At 40.7% G+C, this 21,616-nt stretch overlaps 1 protein-coding gene across 1 annotated transcript in view; it reads left to right on the top strand.

Annotated features, from left to right (window-relative positions):
• The window catches only part of PPM1A (protein phosphatase, Mg2+/Mn2+ dependent 1A), a 285,564-nt gene that overhangs the window by 257,440 nt on the left and 6,508 nt on the right, over positions 1-21,616 (top strand). The window contains exon 5 of the mRNA XM_053697300.1: positions 8,910-8,967. Coding sequence (XP_053553275.1) covers positions 8,910-8,967 — 58 coding nt within the window. The remainder of the gene's footprint in view (positions 1-8,909; positions 8,968-21,616) is intronic.

Here is a 21,616-nt window from a genome sequence, read left to right as displayed (position 1 = left end):
AATTTTCGTGCCTTTCGTAACTTCAAGGCAGGAGCAGCATCAACTTCCTCCGCTCCAAAACAGGAAGGAACTACTGCTCGTTACAGACAGGGTTGGAAAGGCAGCCAGTCATGGAACAAGAGCAAGCAGGCCAGAAAGCCTACTTCCGCCCCTAAGACAGCATGAAGACAGGGCCCCCTATCCGGAGACGGATGTAGTGGGGGGCAGACTTTCTCTCTTCGCCCAGGCTTGGGCACGAGATGTGCAGGATCCCTGGACGTTGAAGATTATATCTCAGGGATACCTTCTGGATTTCAAAACCTCTCCTCCACAAGGGAGGTTTCATCTTTCGAGGTTATCAACAAACCTAGTAAAGAGAGAGGCATTTCTACAATGTGTACAAGACCTCTTAATCATGGGAGTGATCCACTCAGTTCCGCGTTCGGAACAGGGACAAGGATTTGACTCAAATCTATTTGTGGTTCCCAAAAAAGAGGGAACCTTCAGACCAATCTTGGACTTAAAGATCTTAAACAAATTCCTAAGGGTACCATCGTTCAAGATGGAAACCATTCGAACCATCCTACCCATGATCCAAGAGGGTCAATATATGACCACAGTGGACTTAAAGGATGCTTACCTTCACATACCGATTCACAAAGATCATTATCGGTACCTAAGGTTTGCCTTTCTAGACAGGCATTACCAGTTTGTGGCTCTTCCCTTCGGGTTAGCCACGGCCCCGAGAATTTTTACGAAGGTTCTGGGCTCACTTCTGGCGGTACTAAGACCACGAGGCATAGCGGTGGCTCCGTACCTAGACGACATTCTGATACAAGCGTCAAGTTTTCAGAATGCAAAGTCTCATACAGAGATAGTTCTTGCATTTCTGAGGTCGCATGGGTGGAAAGTGAACGTGGAAAAGAGTTCTCTGTTACCACTCACAAGGGTTCCTTTTCTAGGGACTCTTATAGATTCTGTAGAGATGAAGATTTACCTGACGGAGTCCAGGTTATCAAAGATTCTCAATGCTTGCCGTGTCCTTCATTCCATTCCAAGCCCATCAGTAGCTCAGTGCATGGAGGTAATCGGCTTAATGGTCGCGGCAATGGACATAGTGCCATTTGCGCGCCTGCATCTCAGACCGCTGCAACTATGCATGCTCAGTCAATGGAACGGGGATTACTCAGATCTGTCCCCTTTGCTAAATCTGGACCAGGAGACCAGAGATTCTCTTCTCTGGTGGTTGTCACCGGTTCATCTGTCCAAAGGAATGACCTTTCGCAGACCAGATTGAACGATTGTAACAACGGATGCCAGCCTTCTAGGCTGGGGAGCAGTCTGGAATTCCCTGAAGGCTCAGGGTTCGTGGACTCAGGAGGAGAAAATCCTTCCAATAAACATTCTAGAATTAAGAGCAATATTCAATGCTCTTCTAGCTTGGCCTCAGTTAGCAAGACTGAGGTTCATCAGATTTCAGTCGGACAATATCACGACTGTGGCTTACATCAATCATCAAGGGGGAACCAGGAGTTCCCTAGCGATGTTGGAAGTCTCGAAGATAATTCGCTGGGCAGAGTCTCACTCTTGCCACCTGTCAGCGATTTACATCCCAGGCGTAGAGAACTGGGAGGCGGATTTCCTAAGTCGCCAGACTTTTCATCCGGAAGAGTGGGAACTTCACCCGGAGGTATTTGCTCAACTGATTCGTCGTTGGGGCAAACCGGATCTGGATCTCATGGCATCTCGCCAGAACGCGAAGCTTCCTTGTTACGGATCCAGGTCCAGGGACCCGGGAGCGGTGCTGGTAGATGCATTAGCAGCCCCTTGGGTTTTCAACATAGCTTATGTGTTTCCACCATTTCCGTTGCTACCTCGACTGATTGCCAGGATCAAACAGGAGAGGGCATCGGTAATTCTGATATCGCCTGCGTGGCCACGCAGGACCTGGTATGCAGACCTAGTGGACATGTCGTCCTGTCCACCATGGTCTCTTCCTCTGAGACAGGACCTTCTAATTCAGGGTCCTTTCAACCATCCAAATTTCTCTGAGGCTGACTGCCTGGAAATTGAACGCTTGATTCTATCTAAGCGGGGGTTTTCGGATTCGGTTATTGATACATTAATACAGGTTCGGAAACCTGTGACCAGAAAAATGTACCATAAGATATGGCGTAAATATTTATATTGGTGCAAATCCAAGAGTTACTCATGGAGTAAGGTTAGGATTCCTAGGATATTGGCTTTTCTACAAGAGGGTTTAGAAAAAGGTTTGTCCGCTAGTTCGCTAAAGGGACAGATTTCAGCTCTGTCTATTCTTTTACACAAACGTCTGGCAGAGTATCCAGACGTCCAGGCCTTTTGTCAGGCTTTGGCTAGAATTAAGCCTGTGTTTAAAGCTGTTGCTCCTCCGTGGAGCTTAAACTTGGTTCTTAAAGTTCTTCAGTGTGTTCCGTTTGAACACCTTCATTCCATTTATATTAAGCTTTTATCTTGGAAAGTTTTGTTTTTGATGGCTATTTCCTCGGCTCGAAGAGTCTCTGAGTTATCTGCCTTACATTGTGATTCTCCTTATCTGATCTTTCATTCAGACAAGGTAGTACTGCATACTAAACCTGGCTTTTTACCTAAGGTTGTTTCTAACAGGAATATCAATCAAGAGATTGTTGTTCCATCATTATGTCCTAATCCTTCTTCAAAGAAGGAACGTCTTTTGCATAATCTAGACGTGGTCCGTGCTCTGAAGTTCTACTTACAGGCAACTAAAGATTTTAGACAAACTTCTTCTCTGTTTGTCGTTTACTCTGGACGAGAGGTCAAAAGGCTTCGGCTACCTCTCTCTCTTTTTGGCTTCGTAGCATAATACGTTTAGCCTATGAGACTGCTGGACAGCAGCCTCCTGAAAGAATTACAGCTCATTCCACTAGAGCTGTGGCTTCCACCTGGGCCTTTAAGAATGAGGCCTCTGTTGAACAGATTTGCAAGGCTGCAACTTGGTCTTCACTTCATACTTTTTCCAAATTTTCCAAATTTGACACTTTCGCTTCTTTGGAGGCTGGTTTTGGGAGAAAGGTTCTACAGGCAGTGGTTCCTGCCTGTCCCTCTCTTCATCCGTGTACTTAGCTTTGGTATGGGTATCCCATAAGTAATGGATGACCCGTGGACTGAACACACTTAACAAGAGAAAACATAATTTATGCTTACCTGATAAATTTATTTCTCTTGTAGTGTGTTCAGTCCACTGCCCGCCCTGTCTTTTTAAGGCAGGTTCTAAATTTTAAAATTATAACTCCAGTCACCACTGCACCTTATAGTTTCTCCTTTCTCGTCTTGTTTCGGTCGAATGACTGGATATGACATGTGAGGGGAGGAGCTATATAGCAGCTCTGCTTGGGTGATCCTCTTGCAACTTTCTGTTGGGAAGGAGAATATATCCCATAAGTAATGGATGACCCGTGGATTGAACACACTTAATAAGAGAAATAAATTTATCAGGTAAGCATAAATTATGTTATTGCTGATGCCGCTTTTCAAATTGCTAAATTAGCGGCAAAGAATGCAGGATTTGCTATTTTAGCACGTAGAGCATTGTGGCTCAAATCTTGGTCTGCTGATGTGTCATCAAAACATAAGCTTTTGGCTATTCCCTTTAAAGATAAGACCCTTTTTGGGCCAGAATTGATGGAAATCATTTCTGATATTTCAGGAGGTAAGGGTCATGTCCTACCTTAGGATAAGTCGGTTAAAATGAGGGGTAAACAGAATAATTTTAGTTCCTTTCGGAACTTTAAAGGAGGACCCCCTGCTTCTTTTTCTTCCTCAAAGCAGGAAGGGAATTTTACCCAGTCCACGTCAGTCTGGAGACCCAATCAGAACTGGAATAAGGGTAAACAATCTAAAAAAGGCCACTTCTGCTCCTAAGACAGCATGAAGGGGGGCAGCCCCCGATCCGGGACCGGATCTGGTAGGGGGCAGACTTTCTTTGCTCAGGCTTGTGCAAGAGATGTTATGGATCCCTGGGCACTAGAAATAGTGACACACAGTTATCAATTGAAATTCAAGGATTTTCTTCCTAGGGGGAGTTTTCATCTTTCAAGGTTATCTGCAAACCAGATAAAAAGAGAGGCGTTCTTACGCTGTGTAAAATACCTTTTTACTATGGGAGTAATTTGTCCAATTCCAAGATTGGAACAGGGACAGGGGTTTTACTCAAATCTATTTGTGGTTCCCAAAAAAAAAGGGAACGTTCAGACCTATCTTAGACCTCAAGTGTCTAAACAAATTTCTAAGAGTCCCATCATTCAAGATGGAGACAATACGAACAATTTTACCAATGATCCAGGAGGGTCAATATATGACTACCGTGGACTTGAAGGATGCTTACCTTCATATTTCAATTCACAGAGATCATCATCAGTTTCTAAGGTTTGCCTTTTTGGACAAACGCTATCAGTTCGTGGCTCTCCCTTTCGAGTTGGCTACAGCACCCAGAATCTTCACAAAGGTTCTAGGGTCTCTTTTGGTGGTTCTCAGACCGCGAGGCATAGCGGTGGCACCTTATCTGGATGATATTCTGAATAAGGTGTCAACGTATCATCTGACAAAATCTCACACGGACACTGTGTTGTCTTTTCTGAGAACTCACGGCTGGAAGGTGAACATAGAGAAGAGTTCACTTGTTCCACAGACAAGGGTTCTTTTCTTGGGAACTCTGATAGACTCGGTAGCTATGAAAATATTTTTGACGGGTCAGAAAATCAAAGATTCTGAATACTTGCCAAGCACTTCAGTCCATTCCTCGGCCATCAGTGGCTCAGTGTATGGAGGTAATTGGATTGATGGTAGCGGCAATGGACATAGTTCCATTTGCTCGCTTTCATCTCAGACCACTGCAGCTGTACATGCTCGGACAGTGGAATGGGGATTATGCAGATTTATCTCCTCAGATAAATCTGGATCAAGAGACCAGAAACTCTCTCTTCTTTGGTGGTTGTCACCGGATCATCTGTCCAAAGGGACTTGTTTCCGCAGACCCTCGTGGGTGATAGTGACAACGGATGCCAGCCTTATGGGCTGGGGAGCGATTTGGAATTCCCTGAAGGCTCAGGGTGTTTGGGCTCAGGTGGAGTCTCTTCTTCCAATCAATATTCTGGAACTGAGAGCAATATTCAATGCGCTTCAGGCGTGGCCTCAGTTGGCTTCGGCCAAATTCATCAGATTCCACTCGGACAACATCACGACTGTGGCATATATCAATGAGGGGGGGAACAAGGAGTTCCTTAGCGATGGTAGAGGTATCCAAGATAATCCGTTGGGCGGAGGCCCACTCTTGTCATTTATCAGCAATCTACATCCCAGGGGTAGAGAACTGGGAAGTGGATTTTCTAAGTCGTCAGACTTTTTATCCGGGGGAGTGGGAACTTCACCCGGAGGTATTTGCCTCATTGATTCTCAGATGGGGCAGACCGGAATTGGATTTGATGGCATCTCAACAGAATGCCAAGCTTCCAAGATATGGATCCCGGTCAAGGGATCCACAGGCCGAACTGATAGATGCCCTGGCAGTGCCTTGGTTGTTCAGCCTAGCTTATGTGTTTCCACCGTTTCCTCTCCTTCCACACGTGATTGCTCGAATCAAACAGGAGAGATCTTCAGTGATTTTGATAGTGCCTGCGTGGCCACGCAGAATTTGGTATGCAGAATTTGGTATGCAGATCTAGTGGACATGTCCTCTCTGCCGCCGTGGAAACTTCCATTGAGACAAGACCTTCTCATTCAAGGTCCTTTCCAACATCCAAATCTAATTTCTCTGCAGCTGACTGCGTGGAGATTGAACGCTTGATTTTATCGAAGCAAGGATTCTCTGATTCGGTCATCAATACTTTGATACAGGCTAGAAAGCCTGTTACTCGAAAGATTTATCATAAGATATGGAGTTAATCTTTATTGTTGTGAATCCAAGGGTTACTCATGGAGTAAAGTTAGGATTCCTAGGGTTTTGTCTTTTCTCCAAGAAGGATTGGAGAAAGGGTCGTCAGCGAGTTCCTTAAAGGGACAAATTTCAGCTTTGTCAATTTTGTTTCACAAACGTTTGGCAAATGTGCCAGATGTTCAGTCTTTTTGTCAGGCTCTATCTAGAATTAAGCCTGTATTTAGAACCATTACTCTTCCCTCGAGTTTGAATTTGGTTCTTCAAGGGGTTCTGTTTGAACCCATGCATTCCATGGATATCAAATTGTTATCTTTGAAAGTTCTGTTTTTAGTTGCTATTTCTTCTGCTCGAAGAGTTTCTGAGCTTTCAGTGCTTACAGTGTGATTCCCCTTGTCTCATTTTTCATTCTGATAAGGTGGTGTTACGTACTAAACCTGGATTTCTTCCTAAGGTTGTTTCAAATAAGTATATTAATCAGGAAATTGTTCCTGCCTTGTGTCCAATTTGGATGTGGTCCGTGCCTTAAAGTTTTACTTACAGGCAACTAAGGATTTCCGTCAAACATTTTCATTATTCATTGTTTATTCTGGAAAGCGTAGGGGTCAGAAAGCTACGGCTACCTCTTTCTTTCTGGCTGAGAAGTATCATCCGCCTGGCATATGAGACTGCTGGACAGCAGCCTCCTGAAATAATTACGGCTCTTTCTACTAGGGCTGTGGCTTCCACATGGGTTTTTAAAAACGATGCATCTGTTGAACAGATTTGTAAGGCTGCGACTTGGTCGTCCCTTCACACTTTTTCCAAATTTTACAAGTTTGATACTTTTGCTTTTGCTTTTCTGAGGCTATTTTTGAGAGAAAGGTTCTTCAAGCAGTGGTGCCTTCCATTTAGGTTCCTGTCTTGTCCCTCCCTTTCATCCGTGTCCTATTGCTTTGGTATTGGTTTCCCACAAGTAAGGATGGACTCGTCATATCTTTGTAAAAGAAAACTAAATTTATGCTTACCTGATAAATTGCTTTCTTTTACGATATGATGAGTCCACGGCCCACCCTGTTCTTTTAAGACAGTTTTTCTTTATATTTTTTGTAAACTTCAGTCACCTCTGCACCTTTTTTAGCCTTTCCTTTTCTCTTCCTATAACCTTCGGCCGAATGACTGGAGGGGAAAGGAGGGGCTATATATACAGCTCTGCGGTGGTGCTCTTTGCCACTTCCTGTTAGCAGGAGGTTAATATCCCACAAGTAAGGATGAAATCCGTGGACTCGTCATATCGTAAAAGAAAGCAATTTATCAGGTAAGCATAAATTTAGTTTTTTGGCACTTACCTGAATGTTCATCTGTCCGGCAGAAGGACAGCTCACCTGGTTTGAGAGGATGCCATCCCTCACATGGACTTGTGAAAAAGAATGAACCGAGTTAGCTTACTCAGGCTTTCTGAATAGGGCAGCAAAACTGTTTGAGAAATCGCAGTGAGGATTGTACCTCGCAAGTTCCCAATTGCTTAAAATCCACCACTGCCCTACTGAAGAGACTGGCATAAGCTACTGCTAGACCCCAGGAAAGATCAGAGCAAACCTATTCTGCTTTAAAATACATTCTTGATTGCAGAAAACATCTTATCAGACACCGAAAACTTTACCTCCTCCTTGCACCGCAGGCAAAGACAATGACTGGGGTTTGTGGGAAGGGAAGTGATACTTAACAGCTTTGCTGTGGTGCTCTTTGCCGCCTCCTGCTGGCCAGGAGTTATATTCCCAACAGTAATTGATGATGATTATGATCCGTGGACTCACCGTGTAAGAAAAGATTTTAGTTTGTTTCCAAAGACATAACTAACTTATAGCAGCACAAGAGAAATGTCTTGATTATAAGGGGTTTACTGTCTCTAACTACTTTTACGGTTTATCCTTAACTTGGCAGAGGTAACATTTGGGAGCAGAGCTTTCCAGTCAGTTGTGTCACTAGCTTATTCTAACTTTAGGCATGCATGTCAGCCCATCTGTTCTGCATTATTTAATTACATTGTGTGCTATTGGAATTTAGAACTTGATGTAAAGCAGTTTTTTTTTTTTTTTTTTTTTTTTTTTTTTTAAATATCCGTGAATTGTCAAGAATGACTGCATTACTTCACCAAATTATGGTGGTTTTGCTTCTTTTCCATTCTGGCCTATTCTGTCATGGAGTCACTTTTTGTTTGGCAGTACATGTAGCTGAATCTTGTAGAGAGAGGGTAGGTGGGATCTGATATAACCAGGATTTAGAATTTCTGCGTTTCTCAAAATTAGTCGGAATATACCATAACTATATGAACTAAGTTCAGAGTATCAGTAATTAACATTTTTTTGGCAAAGGATTACAAAGTGATTCTTATTAAAATGGTAGCATTTCGCATCTTTGATAATTAGTTTATATTTTTTCTCAACTTAAAGGAACATGAAACCCAATTTGTTTTTCTTTTCACGATTTACAAAGAGCATGCAATTTTTAAACAACTTTCTTATTTACTTGTATTATCTAATTTGCTTCATTGTCGGGATATCCTTTGCTGAAGAGCATATCAAGATAGGCTCAGTGGCTGCACATTGATGCCTCATGCAATCGGCTCACCCTTGTGCATTGCTATTTCTTCAACAAAGGATATCTAAAGAATTAAACAAATCAGATAATAGAGAATACAATTTTAAACAACATTCCAATTTACTTCTATCTGAATCATGAAAGAAATTTAGTTTAGTGTCCCTTTAAGATCAGTGATTCATCCCCACTTATTGATCAACCAGTGTATCGCACTCATCACCTTGTTCTGAATTCTCTCTTCATCTCCAATCCTAATTTTATCCATAATTTTATTCATTGTCCTGATTTGTCCGATAATACTTAGAAATGCTTTAAAAAAAAAAAAAAAATTCTATGCTTTGTCTGTTTTCATCTTTTTGGCTTTAATTATATTTAAGATGATTCTGTCATGAACTTTTTTTTTTCTCACGCTTTGATTTAGACGGAGTGTAATTGAAGCGGTTTACAACAGACTGAATCCTTATAGAAATGATGATACCGTAAGTATGACCAACATCTGTCAAAGGTATTGTTTTGTTATGCCAAGTCATTTTGTAATATGGCTTCACAATATATATATATATATATATATATATATATATATATATATATCCTACTGTTTGCGACATCTGTCTAAAATATAAAACAGTTGTTACATGGAAAAATTAATCACAGTATGATGTTTTTAAAATAACTGATTTATTTCCTTATATTAGGATGCATCACCCGCCCATTGTGTGTGGGCCCCACAGCATATGAAACCATTATTTAAAATATTAAAAAATACAGGTTTGTTTTTTTTTTGGGGGGGGGGGGGGGGGTTTGCATGAAAAAAGTTTAGTATGTGGTTTCTGAAATTAAGCTATTGCTTTAAAATCATATAAAAAGTGTAACTGGGCATTATGGGACTAATTGCTCATTTGCTGAAAAGCAGAACTCTTATTGCTTGGTTGGTGAAGAGCGACACATGCGTTTAAATATATAGATTTAAATATATACTATTAAGTGCTTCAACTTTTTCAGTTTTAACCGTACTCTCCAGCAGCATAAGAAAATATGTAATTACAGTTTATTATGAGATTAGTTTAGTAAGCTTTCCCTTTGCTGTATTATACCCTTTTTCCACACCTAATATTGTTTAGTTGGCGTGTAAAGTAATATAAAATACAAAGTGTAAATGCAGCAGAACTATCCTATAATGCAATGCTATGCTATATTGCACTGGGCTTGTCTCTCCTTTACATACAGAAATGCAGAGAACGCCCCTTGAAGTAAAGCAAAATCTGCCTTTTAAGAATTTCACCAGGGATCTCGCCATGCTGGAGGATCATTTTGTATCATCTCACCTGAGTTTGAGGTTTAGATACTCAGGCCCCAATTATTGGGCCTTGGAATACATATAGAAATAATATAAACATTTGTGTGTGTAGAAAATTAGATAAGGAGATCCGGTTTCCCTGAAAGATCAGCCCATTTAAATTGGCTGTATTTTCAAAGAGCAAACCATGCTATTTTTTATAAAATAAACCTAAAGAAGCCATTTATCATACATTTTATACTTTACTGCTGGTATCCCAAGTTATTAGAAACGCATTAAGGGGAAAACTATTTTACAGTGCATTGTCTCTTAATAAAGTTTTCTAACTGTAGTATCTAGTTAATTGAAAGCCCCCTAGTTGTGTATTTTTATGAGTTTTTCACTGCGGGCAAGCATATTTACATGGCCTATTCTCATTGTGTACATATACATGTGTCTATCTTATATTTGTAGGTATAATAAGATCTCATTACAGTATCACACTGTGTACATGCTTCTTTCTTCTATCTTTCCATAAACCAATCACCAATACTTGGAGAGAACAATGGAAAATTAATTTTATTACCTTATCTCTTCTATAACACGGAGTGTAAATTTCGTCTACTGGCTGTTTTAACACAGCTTGGCCTCAAGGCCAAAAACTTTAGAATAGGTGGGGATACCACAGGCTAAATAAAATAATTCAAATGCCAATATAAGGTTAATGGAAATACTTGTAAACAACTTAATACACTCCAGCAGGTAAAGTGGATCATTGGGAACAAATCAAAGGGGAGACAAATGTTGAGTTAACTGTCCCTTTAAAGTAAAATAAAATTGGAACTTAAACGTAAATTGGAAAGTTTCATAAACTGTCCAGTCAATTTATTTTCAATTTTGCTTTGTTCTCTTGGTTTCTTTTTTTTTTTACTGTAGTTGGGCCTCAGGAGTGTTCACTAGTCTATAGCAGTCTGGCAAAAGTGTTATACAATGTTGCAAATGCTGCTGCTGTAGACTGCTAAAGACGTGCACGCTCCTGAGCTCCTATCAGGCTACCTAGGTTTATGCTTCAACAAAGGATGAAAGAAACACTGCACACGTTTGTAAGAAAAGCAGAGGCATAGTAAAGTTTAATCCGAAATGACACTGTAAATAGCTATATAAGTATCTTTAAAACAGTATGGTAAAAATGTACAGGAAACATACTACTCAAATCTACAGATGGCCATTGCCAAGTTTAGCTGCCCCCCCCCCCCGATTACTACTTCCTGTTCTAATTCATGCGGCCTAAGAGATGAAAGCCTTTTTATGTTGACTTATGACATGGCCAAGACCTAGATCCCCCCCCCATCATTCCATAATGGGGGGCATGCAGAGAACCTTCGAAAAATATTTTCAGTTTAGCAGACCTTACACTTTTGTTATAGGGGAGAATGTAATCTATTTCAAATATTAACCCTTTCATTATAAATTCAAATAGCGTATTCCTTTGTGAAAGACGTAGTAATGTTAATCCGGTTGTAAAAAAAGGTTCTAGATGTGTGTTGTTTTTTTTTTTTTGTATGCATATCGAACAAGCAGTATAAGTTGAAGGTTTTGAATATCTTTAAAGGGCCATAATACCCAAATGTTTAAACACTTGAAAGTGATGCAGCATAGCTGTAAAAAGCTGACTAGAAAATATCACCTGAACATCTCTATGTAAAAAAGAAAGATTTTCTTTTACAAGATATGACGAGCCCACGGATTTCATCCTTATGGGATATCGCCTCCTGGTCAGCAGGAGGAGGCAAAGAGCACCACAGCAGAGCTGTATATATGTGTGTGTATATATATATATATATATATATATATCTCCCTCCTACTCCAGTCATTCTCTTTGCCTGTGTTAGTGATAGGAAGAGGTAAAGTTCAATCAAGAGTTTATTATTTTTTAAAGTAGTGCCTCTGAGTGCTACTTTGTTCTGGGGTGTAGCCTAGACCAGATCAGTCTCTTCCATAACAAAAGAGAAGCATTTGGTGGCTTTAGAGCGATCAGAACTTGTGGGACATAATTCTCACTGCGCCTCCCATGTACTTGTTTGCTACCCTTACCAAGAAAACCTGAGGGATATTTACTCAGGATTTTCTTTTTCATTACAGGTCTATGTGAGGGAGAGGACCTCACACACCTGGAGACTGCCTTACTGTCCGGCAGGAGATGAGGTAAGTGCTAACTTTATTCTGGGGGTGAGAAAGAGTCTCAGAAGGAAGTTGGGCACTCTGTTTTAGTCCTCATCAGCTTTAACTCCCTTACATATATAGCTTCAGGGGATACTGTAGGACAGTTACGCGCAAGATTTGTCTCTCTCTGTATTGCTAAAAAAAAGAGCCACGCATTTATCGAGCCCTGTGTGTATAAAAAGCCTTCTCTGTAGAGCTAGCAAGAACAAGGCTCAGTGTGAGGCAATACATGAGACTGGGGTTTTTATATATATCCTCCAGATTTAACGTTAAGCAGGATTCTGCTCTTGCATTTTTTTCCTCCCGGTGGTTTAATTATAGCCGACCGGGAGTTCTCATATTGCTGTTCTAGAGTGGTTTAGTAGCGTAAGGGCTTAGGTTATTTTCTCTCGGCGGTTTACTTATAGCTGACCGGGAGATCTATTATGGCCACAATTGATAAGCTATGCTTGTATGGCTTAGTGTTGGGGAATCCGCCTTTTTTATTATTCGGATTCGACTGTTTGGTGCTTTTCTATTTCCCTGTAGGCCGTTTTTATTATGTAAATGGCGACCGGGAGAGGATACTGATAACGCCCACGATGGGCGGGGTTATGTTTGGCGCCTTTTTTAGTTGCGCACTTTATAGGTCTGATTGCACCGGACAGCTTTTGAAAGAGATTATTCCGGAATGTTTACCCGTTTTGTTAAAGCAATGGAAGTTTCATTCTACGGTGTGTTACAGTGCTTTGCTACTTGTCTTTCTTTCATGTAATTAGCAAGAGTCCATGAACTAGTGACGTATGGGATATACATTCCTACCAGGAGGGGCAAAGTTTCCCAAACCTCAAAATGCCTATAAATACACCCCTCACCACACCCACAATTCAGTTTTACAAACTTTGCCTCCCATGGAGGTGGTGAAGTAAGTTTGTGCTAGATTCTACGTTGATATGCGATTCGCAGCAGGCTGGAGCCCGGTTTTCCTCTGAGTGCAGTGAATGTCAGAGGGATGTGAAGAGAGTATTGCCTATTTGAATTCAATGTTCTCCTTCTACGGGATATATTTCATAGGTTCTCTGTTATCGGTCGTAGAGATTCATCTCTTACCTCCCTTTTCAGATCGACGATATACTCTTATATACCATTACCTCTACTGATTCTCGTTTCAGTACTGGTTTGGCTTTCTACTACATGTAGATGAGTGTCCTGGGGTAAGTAAGTCTTATTTTTTTGTGACACTCTAAGCTATGGTTGGGCACTTTATATGTAAAGTTCTAAATATATGTCTTTAAACTTATATTTGCCATGATTCAGGATGATCAGTATTCCTTATTTCAGACAGTCAGTTTCATTATTTGGGATAATGCATATAAATGATCATTTTTTCTTGCCTTAAAAATTGTTTCAATTGACTTTTTTCCCTGTGGGCTGTTAGGCTCGCGGGGGCTGAAAATGCTTAAATTTATTAAGTCATTTTTGGCGCTGACTTTTTTGACACCAAAAATTTTGTCATTTCCGGCGCCCTAATTGACGACGGAAGTTGTTCGTGATTGCGTAATTTTTTTGACGTTTTTGCGCCAAAAATGTCGTTGTCACCGGATGTGGCATCATTCTTAGCGCCAAAAAAATGTAGGTGTTGTACTTAGCGCCAATAATGTGGGCGTCATTTTGGCGCCAAAAAATGTGGGCGTCATTTTTGGCACCAAAAAATGTGGGCGTCATTCTTGCCTCCACCTTTTTTTCACATTATTTCAGTCTCATTTTTCATTGCTTCTGGTTGCTAGAGGCTTGTTCATTGGCATTTTTTCCCATTCCTAAAACTGTCATTTTACGGAATTTGATAAATTTTGCTTCATATGTTGTTTTTTCTTTTACATATTGCAAGATGTCTCAAATTGACCCTGGATCAGAATCTACTTCTGGAAAGACGCTGCCTGATGCTGGTTCTACCAAAGTTAAGTGCATTTGTTGTAAACTTGTGGTAACTGTTCCTCCAGCTGTAGTTTGTGATGAATGTCATGATAAACTTGCTAATACAGATAGTATTTCCATTAGTAATATTCCATTACCTGTTGTTGTTCCCTCAACATCTAATGCTCAGGATGTTCCTGTTAATATAAAAGAATTTGTTTCTAAATCTATTAGGAAGGCTCTGTCTGTTATTCCTCCTTCCAGTAAACGTAAAAGGTCTTTTAAAGCTTCTAATATTTCAGATGAATTTTGAAATGACCGTCATCATTCTGACTCGTCTGTTTCTGATGAGGATTTATCTGGTTCAGAAGATTCTGTCTCAGATATTGACACTGATAAATCTTCATATTTATTTAAAATGGAATTTATTCGTTCTTTACTTAAAGAAGTTTTAATCGCATTAGATATGGAGGAGTCTAGTCCTCTTGATACTAAATCTACTAAGCGTTTAAATTCGGTTTTTAAACCTCCTATAGTTATTCCAGAAGTTTTTCCTGTCCCTGATGCTATTGCTGAAGTAATTTCTAGGGAATGGAATAATCTGGGTACTTCATTTACTCCTTCTCAAAGGTTTAAGAAATTGTATCCTGTGCCATCTGACAGATTAGAGTTTTGGGACAAAATCCCTAAAGTTGATGGGGCTATCTCTACTCTTGCTAAACGTACTACTATTCCTACGGTGGATAGTACTTCCTTTAAGGATCCTTTAGATAGGAAGATTGAATCCTTCCTAAGGAAAGCTTATTTATGTTCAGGTAATCTTCTTAGACCTGCTATTTCTTTGGCTGATGTTGCTGCCGCTTCCACTTTCTGGTTGGAGGCTTTAGCGCAACAAGTGTCAGACCATAATACTCATAGCATTGTTAAACTTCTTCAACATGCTAATAACTTTATTTGTGATGCCATCTTTGATATCATTAGAGTTGATGTCAGGTATATGTCTTTAGCTATTTTAGCCAGAAGAGCTTTATGGCTTAAAACTTGGAATGCAGATATGTCTTCTAAGTCAACTTTGCTTTCTCTTTCTTTCCAAGGTAATAAATTATTTGGTTCTCAGTTGGATTCTATTATTTCAACTGTTACTGGGGGGAAAGGAACTTTTTTGCCTCAGGACAAAAAATCTAAAGGTAAATACAGGGCTGCTAATCGTTTTCGTTCCTTTCGTCAGAATAAGGAACAGAAGCCTGACCCTTCCCCTAAAGGAACGGTTTCTGTTTGGAAACCTTCTCCAATCTAGAATAAATCCAAGCCTTTTAGAAAGTCAAATCCAGCTCCCAAGTCCACATGAAGGTGCAGCCCTCATTCCAGCACAGCTGGAGACATTTGGATCACTTCGATTTACAGTCTTTGGATTCAGAACATTGTTTCACAAGGGTACAGAATAGGTTTCAAGGTAAGGCCGCCTGCGAGAAGATTTTTTTCTCTCTCGCATTCCAATAAACCCAGTGAAGGCTCAGGCATTTCTGAAATGTGTTTCAGATCTAGAGTTGGCTGGAGTAATTGTGCCAGTTTCAGTTCTGGAACAGGGTCTGGGGTTTTACTCAAAACTATTCATTGTACCAAAGAAGGAGAATTCCTTCAGACCAGTTCTGGATCTAAAGATATTGAATCGTTATGTAAGGATACCAACATTCAAAATGGTAACTATAAGGACTATTCTGCCTTTTGTTCAGCAAGGGCATTATGTCCACAATAGATTTACAGGATGCATATCTTCATATTCCGATTCATCCAGATCACTTTCAGTTTCTGAGATTCTCTTTTCTAGACAAGCATTACCAGTTTGTGGCCCTTCCGTTTGGCCTAGCAACAGCTCCAAAGATCTTTTCAAAGGTTCTTGGTGCCCTTCTATCTGTAATCAGAGAACAGGGTATTGCGGTATTTCCTTATTTGGACGATATCTTGGTACTTGCTCAGTCTTCACATTCTGCAGAATCTCATACGAATCGACTTGTGTCGTTTCTTCAAAGACATGGTTGGAGGATCAATTTACCAAAGAGTTCCTTGATTCCTCAGACAAGAGTAACCTTTTTAGGTTTCCAAATAGATTCAGTGTCCATGACCTTGTCTAACAGAAAAGAGACGTCTGAAATTGGTTTCAGCTTGTCGAAACCTTCAGTCTGAATCATTCCCTTCGGTAGCTTTGTGCATGGAAATTCTAGGTCTCATGACTGCTGCATCGGACGCAATCCCCTTTGCTCGTTTTCACATACAACCTCTTCAGCTTTGTATGCTTAACCAGTGGTGCAGGGATTATACAAAGATATCACAATTAATATCCTTAAATCCAAATGTTCGACACTCTCTGACGTGGTGGATAGATCACCATCGTTTAGTCCAAGGGGCTTCTTTTGTTCGTCCAACCTGGACTGTGATCTCAACAGATGCGAGTCTATCAGGTTGGGGAGCTGTATGGGGATCTCTGACAGCGCAGGGGGTCTGGGAATCTCAGGAGGCGAGATTACCAATCAACATTTTGGAACTCCGTGCGATTTTCAGAGCTCTTCAGTTTTGGCCTCTTCTGAAGAGAGAATCGTTCATTTGTTTTCAGACAGACAATGTCACAACCGTGGCATATGTCAATCAAGGGGGGACTCACAGTCCTCAGGCTATGAAAGAAGTATCTCGGATACTTGTATGGGCAGAATCCAGCTCCTGTCTAATCTCTGCGATTCACATCCCAGGTGTAGACAATTGGGAAGCAGATTATCTCAGTCGCCAGACGTTACATCCGGGCGAATGGTCTCTTCACCCAAAGGTATTTCTTCAGATTGTTCAAATCTGGGGACTTCCAGAAATAGATCTGATGGCTTCTCATCTAAATAAGAAACTTCCCAGGTATCTGTCCAGATCCAGGGATCCTCAGGCGGAGGCAGTGGACGCGTTGTCGCTTCCTTGGAATTATCATCCTGCCTATATCTTTCCGCCTCTAGTTCTTCTTCCAAATGTAATTTCCAAAATTCTAATGGAACGTTCGTTTGTACTGCTGGTGGCTCCAGCATGGCCTCACAGGTTTTGGTATGCGGATCTCATTCGGATGGCCACTTGCCAACCTTGGACTCTTCCGTTAAGACCAGACCTTCTATCTCAAGGCCCTTTTTTCCATCAGGATCTCAAATCATTAAATTTGAAGGTATGGAAATGTAACGCTTGATTCTTAGTCATAGAGGTTTCTCTGACTCAGTAATTAATACTATGTTACAGGCTTGTAAATCTGTGTCTAGGAAGATTTATTATTCTTCTCATAAATTCTCCTGGCATTCTTTTAGAATTCCTAGAATTTTACAGTTTCTTCAGGATGGTTTGGATAAAGGTTTGTCTGCAAGTTCCTTGAAAGGACAAATTTCTGTTCTTTCTGTTCTTTTTCACAGAAAGACTGCTAATCTTCCTGATATTCATTGTTTTGTACAGGCTTTGGTTCGTATAAAACCTGTCATTAAGTCAATTTCTCCACCTTGGAGTCTTAATTTGGTTCTGAGGGCTTTACAAGCTCCTCCGTTTGAACCTATGCATTCTCTGGATATTAAATTACTTTCTTGGAAAGTTTTGTTCCTTTTGGCCATCTCTTCTGCTAGAAGAGTTTCTGAGTTATCTGCTCTTTCTTGTGAATCTCCTTTTCTGATTTTTCATCAGGATAAGGCGGTGTTGCGGACTTCATTTAAATTTTTACCTAAGGTTGTGAACTCTAACAACATTAGTAGAGAAATTGTTGTTCCTTCATTGTGTCCTAATCCTAAGAATTCTCTGGAGAGATCTTTACATTCTTTGGATGTAGTAAGAGCTTTAAAATATTATGTTGAAGCTATTAAAGATTTTAGAAAGACTTCTAGTCTTTTTGTTATCTTTTCTGGTTCCAGGAAAGGTCAGAAGGCCTCCGCCATTTCTTTGGCGTCTTGGTTAAAGTCTTTGATTCATCATGCTTGTGTCGAGTCGGGTAAAACTCTGCCTCAAAGGATTACAGCTCATTCTACTAGGTCAGTTTCTACTTCCTGTGCGTTTAGGAATGAAGCTTCTGTTGATCAGATTTGCAAAGCAGCAACTTGGTCTTCTTTGCATACTTTTACTAAATTCTACCATTTTGATGTTTTCTCTTCTTCTGAAGCATTTTTTGGTAGAAAAGTACTTCAGGCAGCTGTTTCAGTTTGATTCTTCTGCTTATAATTTCAGTTTTTTTCATTATTAAGATTAAAACTTTTGTTTTGGGTTGTGGATTACTTTTCAGCGGAATTGGCTGTCTTTATTTTATCCCTCCCTCTCTAGTGACTCTTGCGTGGAAGTTCCACATCTTGGGTATTTATTATCCCATATGTCACTAGCTCATGGACTCTTGCTAATTACATGAAAGAAAACATAATTTATGTAAGAACTTACCTGATAGATTAATTTTTCATATCAGCAAGAGTCCATGAGGCCCACCCTTTTTGTGGTGGTTATGATTTTTTGTATAAAGCACAATTATTCAAATTCCTTATTTTTTTTATGCTTTCTCTCCTTTCTTATCACCCCACTTCTTGGCTATTCGTTAAACTGAATTGTGGGTGTGGTGAGGGGTGTATTTATAGGCATTTTGAGATTTGGGAAACTTTGCCCCTCCTGGTAGGAATGTATATCCCATACGTCACTAGCTCATGGACTCTTGCTAATATGAAAGACATGAATTTATCAGGTAAGTTCTTACATAAATTGTTTTTCATCCTAGTTTTTTTTTTCCGGATGTTTCAGCCAGATACGCCCACGATGGGCGGAGCTAGGCTATGATACCGAAGGTTTTACGCGCCCCTTTTTTATGCCGTTCCAGGAACACACTGATGGGCTATTAGCTGGGGTTATTGCATAATGCTTGAATGACGTTGCATCTAAAGTGTCGTTATTTTTTCAATTCAAGTGGCAGTACCGTTTTTTTGTGGGATCCCTTTTATTTGATACATTCTGCTGTTTATGATATATTACAGCTTGGTACTTAACAGGGATCAAGTGTTCACATGAAATAAAGATCTTTCTTCTCCCAGATCCGGTACTCTGCGGTTCCTTGCAGCACAAGTCTGGCTTGCTTTAATGTCTTTAGCAATATGTTTTCAGCAGGGTTACCATAATGCTTGAATAATTTGGGTCACAGAAATGAGAGGATTTCAATAATACACTCTTGTTATTTCTGTGAGTTGCTGTAGAGGAAAAATTTTATCCTTTTAAAATTTAAAGAGAGCGTAACATATTTTCTTTTATTGATTTTTCTTTTATATACTCCTGTGACAATTAGGAGTCTGGTGTCATCAGCTAATCCTTTCCACATTTTCTACCTATAGTGTCTGGAATTCTTGCTTGCCCACAGGCAGTGCTCTGCGGTTCCTTGCTTAGACATTGCTTTGAGGTTCTTAACAATGTCTGGTTCTAGCAATATTATCTTAATATTCCTATGGGTTTGCATGACAGTAATAAGATGCTCTTTTTATTTTAAAGAGACAGTGCAATTTTTTTGTGTGAAAATTTTCTTAACCAAATTGGAACTGTTTTTTATTAGGTCATCCTTTGTGACTATAGGATGGTATAAAGAAACATAAATGAATTTAGCCGGTCAGGTAGCTCGACACTTGCTATGACACAAGGGCTTAACTCCGAAGCAACCCAATGGTTGCAGGTTCGATTTCAGTGGTCCTGTGGCTTGCAGCTCAAGGGTTGCTGATTGCATCCAGGTGTTGGCTGGCCATTTTATTAATATTGACAGCATGAGTTTGGTCTTCGCCCGCGGGACCTTATGGGTACAGCTTTGGTCTGCGGATGCGTCTTCTAAGATTAAGCTACTTACTATTCCTTACAAGGGTAAGTCCTTGTTCAGTTCTGCTCTGAAGGAGATGGTTTCTGATATCTCCGGCTACTTCCGTAGCATAGTGGGCATTGACACTGCATATGAAGAGAGTACCCCGAGTTCAATACCCTTTATCACGCAGGATAAGACAGTGGAAACTTCCTAAGCCTGCATGGAGGCCCAACCCTTCTTGGAAGCCTAGGCAAACCAAGAAGTCTGAAAGTGGGACTAAGTCAGCGTGACAGCATCCCTCCGGTCCGAGGCCGGATCTGGTAGGGGGCAGACTATCCCTTTTTGTTCAGGTTTGGATAAGAGACGTTCAGGATCCCTGGACACTAGAAATCGTGTCTCAAGGGTATCAGTTGGAGTTCAAAAATTTGAATTTAGTTCTTAATGTTCTTCAAGGGTTTCCGTTTGAACCTATGCATTCCATAGATATTAAGTTATTACAGTATCTTGGAAGGTTTTATTTTTGGTTGCAATTTCTTCCGCTCGAAGAGTTTGAGCTTTCGGCATTACAATGTGATTCTCCTTATCTTATTTTTCATTCCGATAAGGTAGTGTTGCGTACCAAACCTGGTTTTCTTCCTAAGGTTGTTTCCAACAAAAATATTAATCAGGAAATTGTTGTTCCTTCCTTGTGTCCTGACCCTTCTTCTAAGAAGGAGTGGCTGTTACATAATTTGGACGTAGTCCGTGCCTTGAAGTTCTACTTGCAGGCGACTAAGGATTTTCGTCAAACATCTTCTTTATTTGTTGTTTTTTCTGGGAAATGTAGGGGTCAGAAAGCTACGGCTATCTCTTTTTGGATGAAGAGTATCATCTGTGTTGCATATGAGACTGCTGGACAGCAGCCTCCAGAACGAATTATGGCTCATTTCACTAGGGCTGTGGCTTCCTCATGGGCTTTTAAAAATGATGCTTCTGTTGAACAGATTTGCAAGGCTGCAACTTGGTCGTCTCTTCACACTTTTTACAAATTTGATACTTTGGCCTCGTCTGAGGCTGTTTTTTGAGAAAGGTTCTTCAAGCAGTGGTGCCTTCCGTTTAGCTTCCTGTCTTGTCCCTCCCTTTCATCCGTGTCCTATAGCTTTGGGGGGAAACCGAGAAGCTCCCTAGTGTTGAGGTAGGTATCTCAGATTCTGGTGTGGGGGACACTCGTATTTGTTCGCTGTCAGCGATCCACTTTTCGGGTGTGGACAACTGGGAAGCGGATTTCCTCAGCCGACAATGCTTCCATCAGGGAGAATGGTCTCTCCATCCTGATTGTTTGCAGAGATTTGCAAGAGGTAGATCTTAAAAGGTCTCAATACCAAGCTACCCAGATAGGGTACAGGGATCTTCAGGCGGAGCTAACAGATGCATTAGTGGTGCCTTGGAGGTTCATTCTGATTTATCCTTTCTGACTGTTACCACTACTTCTTAGTGTAGTGGCTCAAGTAAAGCAGGCGTCAGTGATACTTACCACTCCAAATTTGCCTCAAAGTATATTGTTTGCAGATCTAGTGGGCATGTCATCTCCTCCGTGGAAGTTACCTTGTCGCAGGGATCTGCTGACCAAGGTCTTTTTATTCATCAATGTCTAGATTCTCTGAGGCTGACTGTGTGAAGATTGAGCGCTTAGTCCTAGCCAAGAGAGGGTTTTCTGAGTTATTTTTACTCTCATTCAAGCTCGTAAGCTGGTTGCTCGTCTCATCTATCATAAGGTGTGGAGGTCCTACTTATTCTGTTCTCCAGGATGAACTGGAGAAGGGATTTTCTGCTAAGTCCCCTGACGGGACAGTTTTCAGCCCTGTCTGTTACTGCTGGGATCAGACCTGTGTTTACATCCAAGGCTCCTCCTTGGAGTTTAAATCTTGTCCTTTAGGTTTTG

The sequence above is a fragment of the Bombina bombina genome, chromosome 1 (genome assembly GCF_027579735.1).
Source record: "Bombina bombina isolate aBomBom1 chromosome 1, aBomBom1.pri, whole genome shotgun sequence".
Lineage (NCBI taxonomy): Eukaryota > Metazoa > Chordata > Amphibia > Anura > Bombinatoridae > Bombina > Bombina bombina.
The sequence above is the reverse complement of the archived record's forward strand: the minus strand, read 5'-3'. Positions and strand labels throughout refer to the sequence as shown.